The sequence below is a fragment of the Leuciscus leuciscus genome (genome assembly GCF_965113295.1).
Source record: "Leuciscus leuciscus genome assembly, chromosome: 15".
NCBI lineage: Eukaryota > Metazoa > Chordata > Actinopteri > Cypriniformes > Leuciscidae > Leuciscus > Leuciscus leuciscus.
Window position 1 is genome coordinate 34,260,644 of NC_138739.1, and position 22,713 is coordinate 34,283,356.

Below are 22,713 nucleotides of genomic sequence, written 5' to 3' on the forward strand. Positions count from 1 at the left end.
GTTTTATTTCTAAGTAGGTAGAGTCGAGCGGTCTGTCTGAAGTCCGACCCGTGATGACCTGCTCCAGCCTTTCCTTTCTCTTTCTATCAGGACACAAACCCATGCACATGTGAAGCCAAACGTTACCTAAACTCTTACACAACTTCCTGCTGAAGAAAGTAGTAGTGATAAGGGGAACCTACTACTGCATAAGTGAGTCCTCTTCATATAATAATAATAATAATAATAATTTTTGAAAATCTTTTCAAATGCCTTTTTTATGTATAGATTTGATTGCTTTACCCTTGCTTTAACCTTTTTTATTAAAATACTTTATAAACTTATAAATTATAAAATTATAAAATTTATTTTAAGAACTATGGCATTTTAAACAGTGTTGTTGTTGTTTCACTGAAACTGAAATGATTAAAAATGGTTACCGTTAAATGAAATCAAGCTGAAATGAAATACACTATAATTATTTGATGAAAAACTTAAACTTAAAAATGTTGCTTCGCCAACTATCTGAAATAAGTACTTACATTACTGAAACTATAACTGAAGTATAATGTAGGAAACAGAAATAAAAAAAAAATACTAAAAACTAAAATGAAAATATACAAATATAAGCTTATTCAAAATAATATGATAGTATTATGATAGTACAAAAATGATAGTAAAATAACTCTGCTTTAAAACTATATTAATCCAAATAAAAAGTGACCATTATAAACCATTTATTTGACATGAAATCTATCTATCTATCTATCTATCTATCTATCTATCTATCTATCTATCTATCTATCGATCGCTCTATCGCTCTATCTATCGTTCTATTTATCTATCTATCGTTCTATCTATCTATCTATTGTTCTATCAAATTGCATAACGCCTACATAACCTTCAGACTGTAAACTAAACGTAAGCTTCCAGACAAGGCTTTGCCAAGCCAACATTCAAAGTTTTTCTTTACAAAGTGTAATTTATAGTAAAATTTAACTCGATCTATGTTGAATGAACAGCTTTGCTTTTGATATCCTCCACCAACCCATTGATACCTTACCGAACCTGGTATTATTTGGCTCATGCTTGTGCCCATCTGTTCATACTATCCCTGCCATGATGGAATACACCCAAAACCCAATAAAGATGAAGTCCCTGTAAGCTGTTTGGTCACAGCACGTGGCAAACTTGTAGACAAAGGGATAACCCTAGAAGATGTCACATCTAGTCAAACATTTAACAAGAGATCTTTCCTTGTAGCATCACAGAAGATTGCGCAATTAACCATGTACAGTGATATCATTGCAACTCTCTTCAGATTGAAATCCCATTGCACACAATAGCAGCCATGGAGCACAAGGAAGCCCACTCTCATAATTGAACTAATCAACGGATCAGACCATTAATTACAGGACTTAATCCGCATATCAGAATATGGATGTCTCTGCATCCAGACGGGTCCTACAGGTGAGCAATAAAAGAGTATCACTGACTTCTCGACAAGCTTCCTCAGAAGAATTAACAAATAGGATTAGTGGGCAAGAAAAATCTTCCAAAGAGCCATCTGCTAAGCCACATGGGGAGACGTCAGCTCAAAGCTACGTGATCGCATCCCTCCGTGACAAGGAAAGGATGTACTGACAATGCAGACTAATTAATTCAACTCTATTGATTAGTTTTTGGGGCTGCAAGTAGGGATGCCTAAATTACAGCTGTTCGTAAACTAAAAATTGATGACTTTTTCTCTAAAGTGTGCTGGAATAAGGAATCATTATGCCTGATGTACCTTTTAAATGCATTTGGTGGGCTGTGGTGTTACTATTCTCGTTGACCGGACACTGCTCCATTGATGCAGGTATGTATCTACTCTACAAATGGATCTTGAGGAGTTTTGTGATGCTTGCAATCTTGTGACCATGTATTCTTCGTTCTTCATAAGGTGCTGAAACTCAGGAGGATTATTTAGCAAATGGATATACAACTTTTTTGGATGCCGATGACGTTTTGAATCGCTCAGTGGTGGCAGGTAAAGGTAAAACATTGAGTTACGTGTCTGGTGAGGGGGAAATGGCTCTCTCCAGACGGAAGAGAGACCTTCTGTTCCCCAATGGAGTTAAACTTTGCTCACATGAGACGGTGCAACAGGCAGTACAGAATCATCTCAACTACTTTCACCTGCGAGGTAAGAACCAGACATTTCTTACGGTTTTACTTGCGTTTCTGGGATAGTGGCCAAGAATGGTAATTGTAAAGGTACAGTGCGTTGCAGAAGACTTCTATAGTGTAAATGGATGCTCTTTGAGATCATTATGTGAGAAAAAATACGGCTCTACTTTTCATCAATATTAATAAACTAAGCCAACCTGACCAATTTCATTAACGTCCAAGTAACCGCATATTTGAACCACGATTTCGAAACGACAGACACACACGCTCTCTTTGTCTCCGTCTTACATATAATCATGCACAAATATTCAGACGCACTCAACACACTTTTCCACATCAATGTTCTTTCAAAAGATCACATATTAGCATTTTGAATTTAGACGCAATCAAAGTATTAAACCCCTGCTGGAGACCACCGCTGAGAATAATGTCTCTCGCTGTTTGGATTAATAGGACCCAGATGACCCTAGTGAATCTAATTACGACAACTCGTGAAACAAGTGTTGCCATTTTACTTAAAGGTTATTCTTGCAGTGTGTCAATGGAAAGTTGATTACATTTAGCCGCGGCAACCTATTATAGGGCACTCTGATGCTTTATTACATGTTCAGTGGGGTCCAAAAGTCTGCAACGACTTGTGAATGTGTCTATTTTGCATTTTTATAATTCAATACCATTTTTTATTACAAATGATATAATCACGATAACAATTTGAGATAATAATTGATTTAAAAATAAAAATAAAACATGAATATGTCCCCACTATATGCTATATAGTGAATTATTATAAGGAATTATTATAAGGAATTATTATAAGGAATTATTTCCCCTAAAAATGTAAAAACAAATATTGTGCTTAATACTGTATATAGCGTGCAAGTTAGTTGAACTATTTATATGATACTTTTAAAAATGTTTTCACTTTGGTTGTATGGAAACCAAAAGTGGTTTCTTTAGAGTTCCATGGAAAAATTGAAGTCATATGAGTTTTAAACAACATGATGTTGAGTAAATGATTTTTATTTTATTTTTTTGGAGTGAACTTTCCCTTTAAAGCTGATAACGAAGGTGTGGCTGGCAAAGTATCTGAGGTGTCTGTCTAGCACTGTTAGTCAAATGTTGTGACTAAATGTGTCATTCCAGTAGGAAAGGCCAGAATTCCCCATTTATCCCTTTCGTTCTCCTGAAGTCCCCAATGCTACTGAATCACTGTAGACAGTGATCAGATCCTTCGCTCTGCCAGGAAAACTGGTGACCTCTGCCCTCCTACGCACTTGAGTTCTGGTAGTCGTCACACATTTTCGGTATGGCGGGCAGATGTAGGTGGAACATTTCGACTGGAGCCGCAAAATGTCTAGCAAGGGTTAACATCCTCCATCTGCGCATTTAATTTTCCACTTGCTTGGATACATTGAGAAAGTATGCGGCGCATACCGAAAATAGTAATTTTGGTTCACAAACTGAGAAATAAAAGAAAACTTTGTCTGGAACAATTGACGTGTGTGGATAAGGATAAGAGATGTTTCCATTATGTTAGTTATTGCTTTTTCTTTATTTAATTTTGAAATAAAGAAATAATTCTGTTATTTCTGTCTCCAAAATGAAAGGGGTATCCATTATAAGTGATGTCAATTTCCACTACAGCGGAGTTCATTGCTGGTGTTTTGGCAGATTATTTCTTCTCCACTGTTTATAGTTTCTCTCACTAGATCTTTTCCAAAATCTAGTGAGCTGCCTAACTGTCTGCTGTCTACACTGGCAGGCACTGAAATTGAACCTCATAAGTGAGTGTTCTGGAGCTGACTATATAGACAGCAAATCTACAAAGTGCATTGTTTAATTAGCAAAATGCTCTGGAGATTCAATTCGCGACTGATTCCAGTTTTAGGTTAGCATGTTGCTAAAGCTAATTAACTAATTAACATACATTGACTGTTTTATACACTATTTTATTGATACTTTGTCAAACTGAATTGTAAAAATATTCAGAACTAGTCGAAAATAGATATCCCCCCCCAACTTATTTAAGTGTGTGTATGTGTGTTTGTATTGTATGGGTTTGCATGCTTATTGGAATGTGTATATATGTTTGCAATTGTTTCTGTTCCTTAGTGTGCCAGGAAACCGTTTGGGAGGCTTTCAAAATCTTCTGGGATCGTTTACCCGAGAAAGAAGAGTACCAGATCTGGATGAGGAAATGTCAAAACAGTAGTGTTAGCGTGTTTGACATTGGCCGGAGCTTTAGCCAGTCAGCTGAGCACCTTGCTCTGATATCAAGTGTAAGTATCCTTGTCTATGTAATGATACCAAACAAACAGTTATCAAATCAACACTGTTAACTTAGTTCAAAGACACAGAAAATTCTTGCATACGAAAAAAAGAAGAAAACTGACTTTTATGGTATTTTGCAGAGGGTAGGAGCGGCTTCAATGACATCAACAAGGTGAGAACTGCTTACAGACATTTACCATCGTTGAGTACCATGTTAATATCATGGTACATAAATATGATAATATTGTAAGCGAAATACTTTTAATTTCAGGCTTTACATTGTGTTGAATTTCATCACACACAAATTGCAGCCAAACTTTGTTGACACAGCACATCTCCATATTTAGCATAATTATGTGTTAATATTGACAACAAAAACAAGAACCCACATCACATCCCACTGTTTCCAAAGTAACAGTGTAATCACACAATTCCTATATTTGTCTTATGTTAGTGTACCCACCAGCCCATGGCAGCCTGAATGCAGGTAGGACTTCCAGGCAACTAAAGGGCACAAAACAACATAGTGTTAGATAAACTAGTACGGTCCTGCAGCCTAAATAAATATAAATGCAAATGCCCAGTGTGGAACTCAGATTGTAACGTAAGTAGCCGAACCCTAACACTAATTGAATTATCCGAAACACCAATTCTTCCTTTAGCCAGGCAGCTAAGGCAGCTAATTCTGAGCACACACTGATGCTTTGCAGAAAATAACACCCATTACTAGTTAAAGTTGAATACAGACCCGTGGTTTCAGACTGCAAAAATTGTAACCTTACCTTTAGTCCCTTCTAAAGCCAGTTCACTTTCTGCTAGCTTTAGAGACATAGCACTCCTCATGGTTCAGTTAATTTCCTAAAACGGAAAACTAAACTCATTTGCCAATAAGAAGGTTAGATTTTTAGTTTTGGGTATGTTACTGACCTTTAAAAGCATGTATAATCTTCTTCTAACAGACATCAGACAACGACTACTGCACCAACACAAGCAAACGTGGCCACAACCAAACAAGGTCAGTCTAGTTTACAAAATTTTTTTTGAAACAATATGCTTCTTAAACAATGAATCTGTATGCACATTTCCCTGTGTTTATAAATATTTCAAAATAAGTAGTTAAAGCCCAGAAAGTTTTATTTCTATTGACTGATTTTGCAGTCTGTTGATTAAAGTTATGCTCTGATTCATCTGTATTGTAAATGTCCGCATGAGACCCTGCAGTCATATCAACAGAGATCTAGTGCTCTCTAGCTCAGGATATACACTGCTCTCAGAATAGACATTAATCCTTTTTAGGTACTCAGTGGTTTGTAATGAAGTAAAGGTGTCAGGATCCTCAGACAAAGTTCTGCCATGTAGTCAAGTGTAACTAATTATTTGTGCATGGGCTTAGCCTTAACAATAGGGTACTTGGAGTTTTGCCCTGCAATCCTGAAGATAATTAACGGCATGGAATTTATGGATCCAATTTACAAGATGAAATTCAAAAATGACTCAAACTACCTCTTATGACATACATTTACTCTGCCACTTCCTCCTTTTCTTTCTTTCTCTTTCCTCACCCAGTCAGTATTCTGATTCCTGAGGCAGTAACAGATTCACAGGATGCCACACCACAGACCATTGCAGACCAAATCTTAATCACCACTATGGCTGCAGAGCTTCAAATGACGCTTGCGCCTGATCTTATCACAGCCTTTGAGGCTTCACCAAGGACAAGCACTAGTTCACCTTTAGAACTCACAAGTAAGGCCACCGTGAAACCTGTTTCAGAAACTGAACTGCAAGTCAAACTGGATGCTACCGAGGGTCCTGTCAAAACATTGGATGTCACCATTCAACATGAAGAGGTCTCAGAGTCTAAATTAATGAACACTGATAGAACTCAAGAGGAGTCTACTTCAAGAAAATATGATTATGAAATTCCCACAACCTTTGAGGATTCACTAGAAATAAGCACTACTATTCCTACAGTGGTCACCAGTGATTTTACTGAAGAGCTTTATTCAGAAACAGAGTTGGGACACGATGCTACCGATAGTCCATTTAAGACAACAGGTGTCTCCTTTCAACATGAAGAGGTTGACATAGTCTCAGAGTCTAAATTAATGAACACTGATAGAACTCCAGAGAAGTCTGCTACGAGAAAGTATGATTATGAGATTCCCACGACTTTTGAAGACTCATTAGGAATAAGCACTACTATTCCTACAATAGTCACCTACATTAGTGACTCTACTGAAGTGCTTCATTCAGAAACAGACTTAGGACAGGATGCAGGTCCGGTTAAGACAGCAGGTGTTACCATTCAACATGAAGTTGATGTTGTCTCTGAGTCTACATTATTGACCACTGATAGAACTCCAGAAGATTCTACTTCAAAAAATTATGAATATGATATTCCTACAAACTTTGAGAATTCACCTGGGATAAGCACTACAATAATCACCAGTGAATTCACTGAAGAACTTCATTTAGAATCCAATCCGGAGGTGGGACTGGATGCTACTCTTGGTCCGATTAACACAGCAATTATTACCGTTCAACATGAAGAGGTGAACACTGTCTCTGAATCAACATTAATGACCACTGATGTACCTCCAGAATATTCTACTTCCGGAAAATATGAGTATGTTATTCCCACATCCTTTGAGGACACACTGGGGACGAGCACTAGTTCACCTACTGAACTCACAAATGAGACCACTGTGAAACAGGATGTCACAGAGGGTCTTGTTACAACAGCGGATGTTACCATTTCACATGAAGAGGTTGACATTGTCTCAGAGTCTACATTGGTGACCACTGAAAGAAATCCAGAAGATTCTACTTCAGCAAAATATGATAATGATATTCCCACACCTTTTGAGGACTCCCTAGGGATAACTATCAATACTCCCACAGGAGTCACCAGTGAATCTACTGAAGAGCTTATTTCAGTAACTAAACTGGACTTTGGGCAGGGTCCTGAAGGTCCTGTTAAAACAGTAGATGCTACAATTCAATATGTAGAAGTTGACATTGTGTCAGAGGTTACATTGATGCCCCCTGGTAGAAATCCGGGTGGTTTCACCTCTGAAAAGTATGAGACCGATCTCCCTACAACCCTTGAGGACTCACCAGGAATAAGTACTAATACCCCTTCAGTAGTCACTAGAGAATACATTGATAATTTTATTTCAGAAACTGAACTAGATGTTGGACAAGGTGTTACTGAAAGTCCTGTTAAATCAGCACTTGTTACCATCCAGCATGTAGATGTTGATGTTATCTCAGAAGCTACAAGGATGTCCACTGATAGACCTCTGGTAGGTTCTCCTACAGAAATATCTCCTGTTCAGAATGTCTTACCAGAGGAACCAAAGCAGACAACTCCTACAGAACTGCTAGAGGTTCCACCCACAAATGGGTTGCCAAAAGCTTTGACAGATAAGGATGTTGTCAAAATCACATATGTGACCACTGTGCCAGAAATGCTCTCACCCTTTACACCCGCATATACATCAACTGAGGTTGCTAGAAATGATGCAGTAGAAAACCTACTTGAAGAAACTTCTGTTGTATCAACAGAGGACACACTTGAAGACACTGCAACTGTAACATTACTTAAATATGAGGAAGAGACACCCTACGCTAAAGAGGGCAAACCTACACTAGAGATGACAACAGTTGAAAAACTTCCTGATACCGTGACAAGGAGTACTCATGAAGTGTTGAAGGAAACTCATGAGCCAACAGAGGTCACTCCTAATGCTGAAGAGAATGATTTGGGTAAGGACGAGGACATTATAACTGAGACCCCAGAAGTTACGGAGGTGACAGCTGGAAATATAGCCAAAGTGACGGAGGACACTACAGAAGCTTCCGATGTGTTTACTGAGAGAGACGCACTTGTGGATGAGGACACAACTGCCATTACAAAATCTGGTGAGATGATGACAGAGGCAACAAAATCTGGTGAGATGATGACAGAGGCAACAGATGTTACTGGAGTTGAATTTGAAGACATTGGCACAGACAAAGTAACAGTTCTTGAAAACTCACTTCAAGATTTTGAAGGAGGAAAAAGTGATGCTGATAGACCTCCAGTAGGTTCTCCTACGGAAATATCTCCTGTTCAGAATGTCTTACCAGAGGAACCAATGCAGACAACTCCTACAGAACTGCTAGAGGTTCCCCCCACAAATGGGTTGCCAAAATCTTTGACAGACAAGGATGTTGTCAAAATCACATATGTGACCACTGTGCCAGAAATGCTCTCACCCTTTACACCTGCATATACATCAACTGAGGTTGCTAGAATTGATACAGTGGAAAACCTACTTGAAGAAACTTCTGTTGTATCAACAGAGGACACACTTGAAGACACTGCAACTGTAACATTACTTGACAAAGATGAGGAAGAGACACCCTATGCTAAAGAGGGCAAACCTACACTAGAGATGACAACAGTTGAAAAACTTCCTGATACTGTGACAGGGAGTACTCATGAAGTGTTGAAGGAAACTCATGAGCCTACAGAGGTCACTCCTGATGCTGAAGAGAATGATTTGGGTAAGGATGAGGATATTATAACTGAGACCCCAGAAGTTATGGAGGTGACAGCTGGAAATATAGCCAAAGTGACAGAGGAAACTACAGAAGCTTCCGATGTGTTTACTGAGAGAGACGCACTTGTGGATGAGGACACAACTGCCATTACGAAATCTGGTGAGATGATGACAGAGGCAACAAAATCTGGTGAGATGATGACAGAGGCAACAGATGTTACTGGAGTTGAATTTGAAGACATTGGCACAGACAAAGTAACAGTTCTTGAAAACTCACTTCAAGATTTTGAAGGAGGAAAAAGTGATGCTGATAGACCTCCGGTAGGTTCTCCTACGGAAATATCTCCTGTTCAGAATGTCTTACCAGAGGAACCAATGCAGACAACTCCTACAGAACTGCTAGAGGTTCCCCCCACAAATGGGTTGCCAAAATCTTTGACAGACAAGGATGTTGTCAAAATCACATATGTGACCACTGTGCCAGAAATGCTCTCACCCTTTACACCTGCATATACATCAACTGAGGTTGCTAGAATTGATACAGTGGAAAACCTACTTGAAGAAACTTCTGTTGTATCAACAGAGGACACACTTGAAGACACTGCAACTGTAACATTACTTGACAAAGATGAGGAAGAGACACCCTATGCTAAAGAGGGCAAACCTACACTAGAGATGACAACAGTTGAAAAACTTCCTGATACTGTGACAGGGAGTACTCATGAAGTGTTGAAGGAAACTCATGAGCCTACAGAGGTCACTCCTGATGCTGAAGAGAATGATTTGGGTAAGGATGAGGATATTATAACTGAGACCCCAGAAGTTATGGAGGTGACAGCTGGAAATATAGCCAAAGTGACAGAGGAAACTACAGAAGCTTCCGATGTGTTTACTGAGAGAGACGCACTTGTGGATGAGGACACAACTGCCATTACGAAATCTGGTGAGATAATGACAGAGGCAACAGATGTTACTGTAGTTGAATTTAAAGACATTGGCACAGAAAAAGTAACAGTTCTTGAAAACTCACTTCAAGATTTTGAGGAAGGAAAAAGTGATGCTACTGCTGAATTAGGGGATGTAACTGAAGCTGCCATCTTTGAGGAATCACCTGAGGAAAGTACTGAAAGGTTTTTGGTTAAAGAGAAGTCCACAGAAACTTCTACTAAGTTCACAAGTGTGGCCACAACTGGAATAACACCTGAGGCTACACTTGATACCTCTTTTGAGATTGTTACCCCTGAAACTGACATTGTAGCATTTGTAACCGAAGGCATGGAATATAAGCTAGAAGAAACACCTAAAACGGTTGAAGGTGGTGGGGAAACACTTTTCAACGTTTTTGAAGACCTTACTGTTACTGAGATGGAAAAAGATACACTGACTACTCCCATAAATGAGGACGTACATGAAGTTACAGATCCATCAAAAATTCTAGAGGACACACAAAAAGTTGTGGTGGAAATCATACATGAAGTCACAGAAAATTTAAATGAGACACCTGAAGTTGCAACAGAGACACCTAAGGTTGTTACAGAAGCTGATGTCATAACAGAGACAACCTATGTCATATCTCAAACACCTGAAGATATGGTGAAGACAAATGGAGCCATGTCAGAGACACCTGAAGTCACACTTCAGACACCTTTGTCAATATCTGAACTTTCAGAGGTGCCTGAGATTGTACCTGAAAGACCTGACATAAATGTTGTCAAACTGCAACCTGCAGAGGATGACACCCCAACTCCTATCTCGAAATTGGAGGATATCACTGTTGTACTGAATGCCTTGACAACTACTATTCAAAAGACTTTCTCCTCCACATTACAAATCTTGCCACAGGACATTTCCAATGACATTTTAGATGAAAACAACGTGGTGAGCACATTCAATTTATAATTATTTAACTTAAGACTTTGTACATAGCTTGTTTAACTGAGTAATAGTGAGTTCCTCTCAAACTTTTCTTTTAAAAAAAAAAATAGATTGGAAATGAAATAGATGACGTTGTGGTCCGACCCATACGTCCTGTCGGAGACCATATTGTGGAGCTGAGTATTAAGCTAAGAGGTGAAAGCTATGATGATGCTCTGAGAGATCCATCAAGTTACTACTATCAAAATCTATCGGAGCTGTTCATTGAAAAGGTGAGTTGAGTGACAAACAAAAACAGTATGTGGGGAATGAAGCAAGTGCACTGTTTAATTTTTTTATAATGTGTCCGCGGGTGCACTAATAATGTTAATATGATTTTTACATCAAAACTCATCATAATTTAGAAATAAACGGCATTTCCCCTAGCCTGATTTTAGCCCTCTGATTTTAACGCTCTGTTTGGAGGGGTGTGTCTGCTGTGTTTGGCTAACATCTTTGCAAATTAAATAGCTAGTATTACACGTGAAACTCTCTTAAAAACCTTTAGCACGATTTTACTATTACAGCTCTCAAGGTTAACAAATCGTGAAAAGTGTTGATTATAGCATTCAATTTAGATGTATAGCATTATATTTAGATGGTGGCATGAATGGATGCAGTGATTAGCATTGTAGCCTATCACAGACATTTTGAGCGCATGAATGCAGTGATCTCATCAATGCAACTCAATTTCTTCACACTAACAAATGATTTCATCATAACTAACAGTGCAAACACAATGTAAATAAGAGATTTGTTGATTATAACCAAAGACTATAGATAAAAGGGATTTTGTTATAACGGGAGTTTTGACGAGAGTCCAGAACTCAGACACTGATAAACTTGTGCTGTTTGATTGACAGCTCCAGCGATTGTAAAAGGAGCATTCTTTGATTGCTTTCTATATATAATTTAATCAGTTTAAATAACAGATTATTTTCATCCTACTGAGCTTAGTTACAGTAAAAGCTGTTTTTGGACTAACAAGAAAGTTTTCAGTTCTGGAACTTACAGGGTATTCTTATAGTATATGTCAAAAGCTATGCAAAAATGTTATTTCTCAGTTCATGACACCTTTAAATGATTAAAATCTATAATCTCATGTTCATGAGGGTTTATATATACTGTATTGTATAGTTATAGCTTCTCCTTTCTTTTGTTGAAGATTGAAGAGGTTTTTGAAAAGCTCCCAGGTTTCAAGAAAATATTTGTCCTTGAATTCAGGTATGTTTTTTATTTTTTTTATGGTACTTTACATGAGTTAATTGTGCATACAGATAAAAAAAATAAAAAAATATATATATATGTTCATTTGTTCATATTATTCTTTTTTTCTCAATAAAATATCCCAGGCCACAGAAGGACATTGAAGGGTAAGTATCCCAACTTTTATTTGGCTCTGGATCTATATGCATTGATTTTATAAGTCACAGTTAATCACATATCAAAATGAAGAAAACAGATATTAATATTATTTGGGCTATCACTGTGCAATGTTTTACCCGGACCTGATAAATCCATCTCTCCACCCTGCCATATCACACAGCTGCGTGACCCATATCTCCTCCAAAACATCTAATGAGAAATTCATGTGCCTGAATTTTCCACCCACCAAATGTAGTGTTTTATTAAAGCATTGCTCTGAAATCACGTTCACACTGTTTTCTTGGTAAGGTCATGTGTTTGCAGCCTCATTAGTCTTGCAAAATCAATCGATTGAAAGGTTGGTCATACTCATTTAGGTGTGATATATCTTATGCGCATGTGTCAGTGGGGTATTTTATCTGGCCAGTCGCCACCTTAAGTGGGATAAATCGCTGTGCTAAATGCATGCCCAGCTGCCAAGCATGATGGGATTAAATGCTAAATGTCCTCTACTCTCAAATGTCATCATGGCAAGGTTTCCATGTGGTTTATCAGTGAGGCCTCGGTTAAACCACACAATGGATAACTGCATATTGTGAGCTCCATGAGACCCCTTAAACCACCTGAGAACAGAGATGTTCTCACTTAATGCCACATAAAGCTAATTAGCATTTCTGGAATTGAATCCTTGTGGAGATTGTTATGGGAGAGAAAATGAATCTGGTCGAAAACTCATCAGGGTTTCTAACCCTTGTAGAAACATGTGGCAAAAAAAAAAAAAAAATCTAGGTCATTCTTTTTTTTTTATTTCCCCTAGTAACCGACAGCTGGCAGCTGAATATTCTGGGAATATTCTTTGGTTGCTAGCTTGATGATAAGGGGCTTTCGCACTGCAGGAACTAGGAACAATTTTAGTTCTAGGAACTCCTTTTGGAGGAACTAATTTAACTCCTACTTCAGAATAGGGTCAAATCCAGCACTATGGGAACTATCCGTGAACTATAGTATACGCTTATTGGCCGTACGCACGCAAAACACCAGCACCCGCCAATTTTAAAAAGGCTACAGAAATTAACTCTACGAACATGGAAAACAGTGATAGACGGGCCTCTTAAAGGGATAGTTCACTTTGAAATGAAATTTTGGTATGTTTTAGCTTACCTCAAGGGCATTCAAGATGTAGGTGTCTTTTTTTCCGCAGTAGTTTCAATTTTGATATTTTTAGGTCAAACCGTTCTTGTCTGTCAGTCATATAATGCAGGTCGATGGTCACTGTCTCAAACAGCATGCACAGAGTCCAAATTAAAACAATTCCCCGTCGTACAAATTAAACAATTCCCCATCGTAAGTACACATTGATGGCCTAAGATATATACACTAGATGTCGCCTTGGCTACTGCGAAACCGTAGCCAAGGCGACATCTATTGTATATATCTATACCCGCCCGCGCTCTCAGATCACTTGGACGTGGCTGAGTTCAAGAGGTAAAAACGATATAAAAACTGTTCGTTTTCTCACACAAACCGCTCGTTTCGTGTCTTAGGCCATCAATGTGTACTTACGATGGGGAATTGTTTAATTTGGACGACGGGGAATTGTTTTAATTTGGACTCTGTGCATGCTCTTTGAGACCGTGACCATAGACCTGCATTATATGACTGACAGACAAGAACGGTTTGACCTAAAAATATCAAAATTGAAACTACTGCGGAAAAAAAGACACCTACATCTTGGATGCCCTTGAGGTAAGCTAAAACATACCAAAATTTAATTTCAAAGTGAACTATCCCTTTAACCTTTACGCTGAGGAGAAAATCCAACGCAACTTTGAGGGGACCAGGTGAAACATGATTATGTATTTCTGCTCAGCTAGCAACACTGGACATCAATCTAATGGCATACACTAATACATTTTCATTACTGTCTACTTTCTATGTATAACAGTTCTATCTAATAACGTGTAAGACAGATCGTAAGCTAATGAACATGGAGAATGCGAGCACTGTGTGGCTCTGGCTGGCGTTCTCAATGATGTCAAAATAAAGGTCTGCCGCGCAGTCAAAGTAAAAGTCACAACAACAAGGGCAGCTTACATCACTTCAGAGTTCCTACAGGTGGTGCGAATGCAACCAGGAAAACGTTCCTAGGGGAACCATTAGTTCTCGGGGGAACCACCCTGGTGGCTAGTTCCTAGAACAGAGCCGTAGTTCACTGACAAGCTGAGCCATATCGATTTTAATTATCACGGACGTATCGCCTGCGATAATTAATGCGATTTGGCTCAGCTTGTCAGTGAACTACGGCTCTGTGTAGTAAATGCCGCTCCATCTGAAAGCAGGTGATGGCGATTTACTACTAATCAAGGAACCAGCTTTACTGACAAGATGCGCAACAATGTCATGCGATATACTGTATCGCCCAGCCCTACCTTGAACTACCCGATGCGTAAGCCCCTATAGACTGGAATTTTATTTTAGCCACTCTGCTACAAAACATAAACAGCTTAAAATGGCCTAAAGTGTCTCTTAGCCTGTCCATACTGGTTAAGTTGGTCTGTTTTGGTGGTTTTCAATATATTTTGGGCACTTTTCAGCTGGTCAGACAGAAAGACAAGCAGGCTGGGAGACTAGTCAGACTGGCTTAACACCAGCTTGGTAGTTCTGGTAGAACAACTAGACCATTTTAAACCAGCTAAAACCAGCAGGCCATCTAACAGTTACCTGTAAGATATTATTTTCATATTTTACTTTACAACTGATGTACAACTGGTTAAATATAACAATCAAATATGACGAAACATCAATGAACAGATAGCGAGTTCCACCATGATAAACTCCAACTCCTGCTCTGTAGATTAAGCTGGTAATTTTTTTTTCTAAATGTTGCAGTCATTTCATGCATAACAGCACCAGTCTTGGGGCCAGTTTACACATAGTAAAGCCTTTGACGAAGCATATTATTTTGTTTTTTTGACAGCAAATAGTCACTGTTTTCTTTTCATTCCTCAGAGGCCTGGCAGTGGTGGTGCACTACGCTGTGGTTCTTGAAGGCGATGGTGTGGGGATAAGTAACGAGACCATGGATTACATAAACTTGCATTCCAACATGGTTGAGAACTCCTTCACAGATCCCGATGAGCTTCCCACTGTGGTCCACACAATCACAGACTTCCGAAATTACATCACCGAAGCCCTCCACAAGGAAAATTTCATCAGAAACACCACTCTGGATGTGGACCCTGATTCTTTGCAACTGGAAAATGGTAAGACGTTCTCAAAGAAATTGAGGCACATTGTGGATTCATTATAGGGAACCCAAGACCATCAGGGTGTTGAATTGAATGCTTCTTACTGATGTTTCTTATAAACATTAAGGTTCAAGTATGTGTTCTGTCACAGTGGTCAATTGTAGCTGAATGAACCTGAAATGCAATGACAATGGTTGGACATCTACTTGGCTGTATGCGGTTTTAACAGAAGTAAGGAACCTTCATGGTTCTTATCTCTGGTTTTGGCAGACTAATCTTGCAGCCCTCAGAGCCAATCTCTCTTGAAGGGACGCCAGTATGGGTATGAAATGTGCTTGAGCAGTTTAAAGTATAATTTGATATGATTTGTCTCTGTTTTGGCTTCACAGTGGAGACATTGCTGCCTTCCAAACCAACCAGCAGACCGCTTGACTCCAGTGACATGATGGTGAGTCAATGGTCATTGGCTGGACCACCCAGTAAACTGGTAACCATGACTGTCCAGTCCAGAATCCCTATTCAGAGCAGCAGTTTAGCAATCAGGGTTTTTTTCTTCACCTCATTGCAATGCAATCACTTTCAAGTGTGAATGTGAATCCTTCCAAAGCTGTTAAATGAAATATGAGTCACACTAATAGCAATCACATGTAGGTTTTTGTTGTTACATGATAAGAACGATTACCTTGCACATAAATTTGGTTTTCATAGCATGTCATTAAAACAGATTATAGCACAGCTATGGGATAATACGGCAGGTCTGTAAAACTATTCAAGTCAATTTTCCAGCTCAAGTATTCTCTAGACACAAGTATACATGCTATTTTATGAAAATTGTTTAGCTCAGGCACTATGAAATATTGAAAAGAATCTGTTTTTAATCTCAGTGTGACATATATTTATTGCAGAGGCCGAGGAGTCTGTAGTTTAATTAGAAAGACACATTGGATACCAAACATGGCAATAATCTTAGAATTTACTCTCGGGTTTTCCTCTTACATTTGACAAAACTGGCACTTTTTTCAATACCCTTATTAAGTAGATTTACTGTCTTGTTTTGGCTGGAGCTTTATGTCCATGTCTGGATTTGGAAACATGTGTTCTCTCTCTCAGGTTATATTATACTTGCATCCAAAGATGCATGTTAGTTACTAAAAGTCAATGCAAGAAGTTGATGCCTTATCTGATCTATCCTGTTTAAGATGTATATTAGTTTGTGTGATCAGCTGTTAAGGCAAATTAGAAACCTAACTGGTAGGGTGCACAAAACTAGTTCTATATGATATTTTGTAGACAGTCAAGCCATTTGTCCTGTATTAAATGATCAATGGACCTAATTCAAGAAATACGAGCATTACTAATTTCTGTGTAAATTGGTCATGGAACCATTCTTATGTAAATTGTCGCACTGAATTGAATGTGACAGCTTACGTAAGAATGGTTTTACGAATGATTTACACCAAAATTTGTTCTGCTCGTGTTTCATGAATGAGGCCAACTGGCGGTGATCTAGTTCCAGTAGAACCTCACTCATTACTTGCATGAAAATAAAATGGTGTGAATAGTGTGAATGTATATACAACCAGTCATTATGTATACAACATGACATATTCCAAATCTGCATGGAGGTTAAACATTAATTTCCGGTGTATGGAACAGCTAAAACTGTTTTCTGGTCAAATATGCATCATCCAATGGCCCATTTAGGAACAGATCCTCTGGATGGTGTGAATATCATGTGCATGTGTGATAAAAACATTTTTTAAAAACATTTTACTATGTCTATGCAATTTTTTCCACTGACATTTCTCTGGAAAAATGTTTTTCTAATGTAACTCAATGAGAAGTTTAAGGAAAATGTGTTCCACTTAAACCATAAGTGTACTTTTTTTTTTTTTTTTTACTCTGCCCACCTTTTTTGATGGTCAAGGAGTGAGACATAATTTTGAAAACTGACACATAAATACATTCAGTGGACGTAGGCCTCATTTAAGTCTTAAATATAAATCAACAGTCAATAGTAACTAACTAACTAACTTTAATCCTTTAATTAAATCCTAGGATAATGTTCTTGCCTCTGAGAAACCACCAGATGTTCCTGGGCAGGAATTATCCAACAATGACATCTTCATTGCAAACAATGACTTCTTTAACCCTGTTAACACTTTTGATACCTGGATGGATGGACAAAATAAGGACACAAATGCAAATGATGTAATCATCTTTGAGGAAAGTACCACTCTATCTCCCGCAGAAGTGTCTTTGAAGAATTTGGACATTGAGCTTACCTCTAAATTTGAGACCTCAAGCAGTGCACCTGCTCCTGGTGCGGAGAGTAAGTATTATCTCTTGTGAATTATTTCCCCATTAATGGCAGTAACATGGTTCTAAAAATTTTGTGATCTTGTTTCAGACAATGGAATTCTTGAAGAAGAGGGATTCTTACAGACTGCAACTACAATCAGTCCTATCACAGGCACGATAACTGGAGTTGCCTTACCTACAGAGTCACCTCACAAGATAGAAGAGACACCAGTTTCTCCTGTAGAACCTCCTGATGTTGAGGTGACTTCTCAGAGTGATTTTATAGACCTGGGCTCGGGCTCAGGTTTCTCTGGGGATCACTTAGGTCCTGACATCTGGCCTTGGGTGTCAGGAACACCACAAGAAGTCTTGACTGATGATGAGGATGATGATGACAACGAGGATGAGGTACACCAACCTCAGGAAGATAAGGAATCTATAGAGGAACAGCTTGAACCTCCTCACCAAGATCTTCCACCTGATGAGACATTCTTGGACAGGGTTCTTGTGACACAAGACATTCGTACCCATCCTCACTACACAACAACTGACCAAGCCCCAGTTTTTCTGACTATGGAGACTTTGACTGTCGAGCTTTCTTTGCAAACCCAAGTAGCCCCTGAACAATATAATGACTATTTTCCAGATGAATCTACCACTGTGGGCACACATGTGACCAAGCGACCCTTGCTACATGTCTACACTTCAGCAGAAGCTCAAGATGTAGATGCAACACAAAGTCCTGATACAGTCAGTTCACCCACTGATAAAGACTATACAGAACTACTTGTTACGCCTAATTTCATCCCACCAAGCACAGCAGTAGCTACGAATAAGTATACTACTTCAACAGACAACAAACAGAGTCAGGAAACTGTGGGTGCATCAGTTGTAACACTGGCCTCCACAACAAAGTCAAATGAAATCCCTCCAACCACGCAGTTACCTGTAATCCTAGACATTGATACAGTTTCTGAGGAAGGTTCTACCACTTATTCAGAAGCTGTTGAGCCTGTAACCAAAGGTATCACAGAATTACCTGTACTCTTATGGACAGAGGTGGAAGGATTAGATGAAGAAGTCAAGATTCTAGATGAGAAGATAGAAAGCATCAAGCTTGAGCCTACGGAAAGCCCAGTGACTAAACTCTCAGAAGAGGATTTAGTTGGGGATGAGATCTTGGTCGCAACAACAGCCCCAACAACAATAGCCACTGATGGACCAAGTTTAGATCATTCAGCTTCCCTGTCTCCTGAAAAGGACTCTCCGTTCACTCGGATATCACATTTATCAATAGATGAGGATGAACCTCTACCAGAATCAACCACAGAACCTCTACTTACCCAATCAACCACGCATTCGGTTCTGCAAGAGATGACTTCAGAGACTCCAACTGATGCGGTGCACACTTATGTTGCAACTGTTGCAGAGGAGCCTGTTTCATCAGAGAATGTTGACAATGGGAATTCAACTACAATATTTAGTTCATCCACAATGTCTCTCATTCCAGATGTTTCAGAACATTTGGAGACTGTTAGTTCCACCAATGTACCATCATTTTATAAACCAACGTTCAGACCTACCGACAAGATAGTTAATCCTGAAGAAACTTCAGACAACTCAGTACAAGAACACACAGCAGGGTCAATATCTGACATCACAGGCCTCACCCTACCTACCGAACTAGTGAACTCTGACAGTACTACTATGAAAGTTCCTCCTCCAGTTAACCCCAATATAACAGAATTTGAAGTTTCATTTGACATCTTCCCGTTTGATGGACCAAGCCATGGCGAAGATGACGGTAGTGGGTTCGCTCGTGAGACTGACTTGGCAAGTATTGCCTTGCCAGCCAGTCCTGGAAGGGCATTAATAGTGTTTTTCAGCCTCAGGGTCACCAACATGAGGTTTTCAGAAGATCTGTTCAACAAGAGCTCTACTGAGTACAAGGCTCTTGAGCAGCAGTTTCTGGAGCTGGTAAGATATATTTGTCACATTAATTCTGTGATCCTATATTTGGTGTTTAGAAGTAGCCATAGCCAATTAGCTAGGAATTAAAAGTTATTAGGTATTTACCTTGCTCTACTTTATGGAAAGCAAAGCGTCAATAAGAAGGCCATGAGTCGTTAATGGCAACTGTCTTTAAACATGTTCCTAGGCAGTAACGATCTTATGGAACCCAGAGGGATGTTAGATGGAATGTTTGGGACTGATAGCCTCAGTAACCATTTCACTTTGTCACACAAGGGAAGTGAATGGTAAATGGTGGAAAATATGACAAATATTTTCATAATATAATATATCATCAATGATGACAAAATTACTATTTACTATTTCGTAAAGCACATTCTCAACTTACACACAGGACAACGCCAGTTTAGATTTGTTGATATTTGTTGTTGTAGAACATCAGGAGAGTTTGTTAGGGGCTTTGCATACGATCCGTTAACTCCATTAACATAGTTGTCTTTATGAACTCTAACTAATGAGATAACTGATGGAATTAGAACCTTCAGTCACCTTCTTGACTTCCATTAACGTAACTACGTATGTGTGACTCTGCCATGTATTTCTGCTCTCTGGAATACACTTTAAATTTTCTTTTCGATTTTTCTAGCTCGTGCCATATCTACAATCCAACCTCAGCAATTTCCAGAATTTAGAGATCTTAAACTTCAGGAATGGCAGCATTGTGGTAAACAGCAGGATGAAGTTTGGCAAGCCAGTTCCCAATGGAGTGACAACAGCAGTGTACCTGATCTTAGAGGACTTCTGTAATACCGCTTACCAAACCATGAATCTAGCAATAGACAAGTATTCATTGGACGTTGAATCAGGTACTTCAAAGGACTTACATATACACAAACAAAACACAGAAAATAAATTTAGCTAATGACATCAGCAAATTTTTGCCATTTCCTGAGGCCAACAATATTCACTAAATATTATTAGATTTTTTTAAAGGATAGATCCCTGCCATATTAAGCATTTTCTGCCAATTTGAAGTAATTTTTAAGACCTAAAATTAGAACCAGACATGACTGGGATTTAGTACTATTAGATATAGATCACAGTTTGTGCACCACTTATGTTTAATTTGTCTGAGTCTAAGACTATGAGTAAGAATAGTTTTGTTTTTCTATTAGTATAATTGTTTTAGTGTGCTACACAGGGAGGCTTTGTGACTCATATATGTAACAGGAGCCAACATTTCTTCAATTGATACCAGTACTAAACTGCTACTGAATAATTCTAATCGAACAGGCTTTAAAATGGGCGGAAAATCTCATAGACTTAATCTCATAGATAATTGGACAGATTTAGGGGTGGGATCTTTTGCTTTTGTCAACAATATGCAACGACCCAAAACAAGCTAACAATCAAATATCAATCCTAGAAACACCCTGGAATTTTGCCAGCAAGTGTTGATGATTTTACAGATACACCTTGGTATTTTACAGATACACCTCAATATTGAGCAGGTTTCTTCGATAGAGGTTAGGGTTATTCCAATCTGGCTTTGGAAAACGTTAGGCCTTGTTAGGATGAGCGATAGGAGGATTGATTCTGTACTGCAGACAGATTAGAGCCGATTTGTTCTAGTGAGACGTGCAGCTCTCGACGCACCAAACAAGTGAGTCATATTTGTTTGTGTCCCTGTGTGTGGGCATGTAATTCTGTCTGAGCTCCTTTGTCAACACACAGCATCTCTAAAGGCCAAATGCTGAAGTCTTCGAATCAGAAAATTAGCTTTGTTTTGACACCACATTTGTAATGCGTTGTAATACATTACAGTTGCTTATACAGGAATAGTCAACTGACATCTATACTTGTAACGTCATTGTATGTATTCCACCTTGACTCTAGATCCAATAAATAGATGACATGTTCATGTTTTTGCTTAGATAGTTTTTGCATTTATTTAAAAATACATAAATCAATTCATACAAACAGTGACTTGAATACACGTATTCTATGATGAGCATGTTTGGAATTGGACCAATCTTTTATTAAATATTGTTACTTTAAACAAAAAAAAAACAAAAAAAAACAACAATAATATACTTATTAATATTTGAAAAAGTTTTAAGGTGTAAAATGTCATGTGGTGCGACTCTGAAAACCGAATTATATTTGTATTAATAATTCATGATTCATTTTATCTGAAAAAAAATATATATATATATTTTTGCAAATAATAATAAAATATGAATACACTGGCATGTATTTAAGTTTTTAAGAAAATATTTCATTGCTTTTTTTGCTTGATGTTACACAACATGACATTCAAAAACAAATGAAACCAACATAAATTCAAAGAACTGTTTAAAACTCCCCTTTTTTAACACAAACCAGTGTTGTTTTATTATTATTTATATATTATTAAACAGGGAAACATTTCTAATTTCTACATTTTATTTAATTCTAATAATTAGTTTAAGTTTTTAATATAAGATTTATATTTTATATTTCATTTCAGCTTGATTATCAAATACTAAAAATGTTTTTAATAGTTTTAGTTCAAGCTTTTTGTTTTCTTTAACAATGTTGCGAACACTGTCTGTGCTAATCCTATTTACATCATTTAAAATTCATCACCATTATTGGTGTGAGCGTGTATATATATGTACAACTTGTCTTTTTCTTTCCGGTAGGTGATCAGGCTGATGCGTGTAAATTCCAAGCGTGTAATGAGTTCTCCCAGTGTTTAGTCAACCGCTGGTCAGGCGAGGCGGAGTGCGTCTGTAATGCTGGCTATTTTAGCGTGGACGGCCTGCCATGTCAGAGTATCTGTGACATACAGCAAGACTTCTGCCAGAATGATGGGAAATGTGACATCATACCTGGCAAGGGAGCCATCTGCAGGTGTGTGCTGTAAAAATAACTCTTAAAGGAACAGTACTACCAAAAATGAA

The 22,713-nt window shown here is 38.3% G+C and overlaps 1 protein-coding gene across 1 annotated transcript in view; it reads left to right on the plus strand.

The window, feature by feature from the left end:
• The first annotated feature begins 800 nt into the window (after positions 1 to 800).
• The window catches only part of impg2b (interphotoreceptor matrix proteoglycan 2b), a 30,844-nt gene continuing 8,931 nt past the window's right edge, over positions 801 to 22,713 (plus strand). The window contains exons 1-14 of the mRNA XM_082138283.1: positions 801 to 2,164; positions 4,261 to 4,427; positions 4,560 to 4,591; positions 5,379 to 5,434; positions 5,986 to 10,847; positions 10,955 to 11,116; positions 12,049 to 12,107; positions 12,236 to 12,256; positions 15,258 to 15,511; positions 15,886 to 15,944; positions 17,555 to 17,828; positions 17,907 to 19,774; positions 20,415 to 20,634; positions 22,453 to 22,663. Coding sequence (XP_081994409.1) covers positions 2,050 to 2,164; positions 4,261 to 4,427; positions 4,560 to 4,591; positions 5,379 to 5,434; positions 5,986 to 10,847; positions 10,955 to 11,116; positions 12,049 to 12,107; positions 12,236 to 12,256; positions 15,258 to 15,511; positions 15,886 to 15,944; positions 17,555 to 17,828; positions 17,907 to 19,774; positions 20,415 to 20,634; positions 22,453 to 22,663 — 8,360 coding nt within the window. The 5' untranslated portion in view covers positions 801 to 2,049. The remainder of the gene's footprint in view (positions 2,165 to 4,260; positions 4,428 to 4,559; positions 4,592 to 5,378; positions 5,435 to 5,985; positions 10,848 to 10,954; positions 11,117 to 12,048; positions 12,108 to 12,235; positions 12,257 to 15,257; positions 15,512 to 15,885; positions 15,945 to 17,554; positions 17,829 to 17,906; positions 19,775 to 20,414; positions 20,635 to 22,452; positions 22,664 to 22,713) is intronic.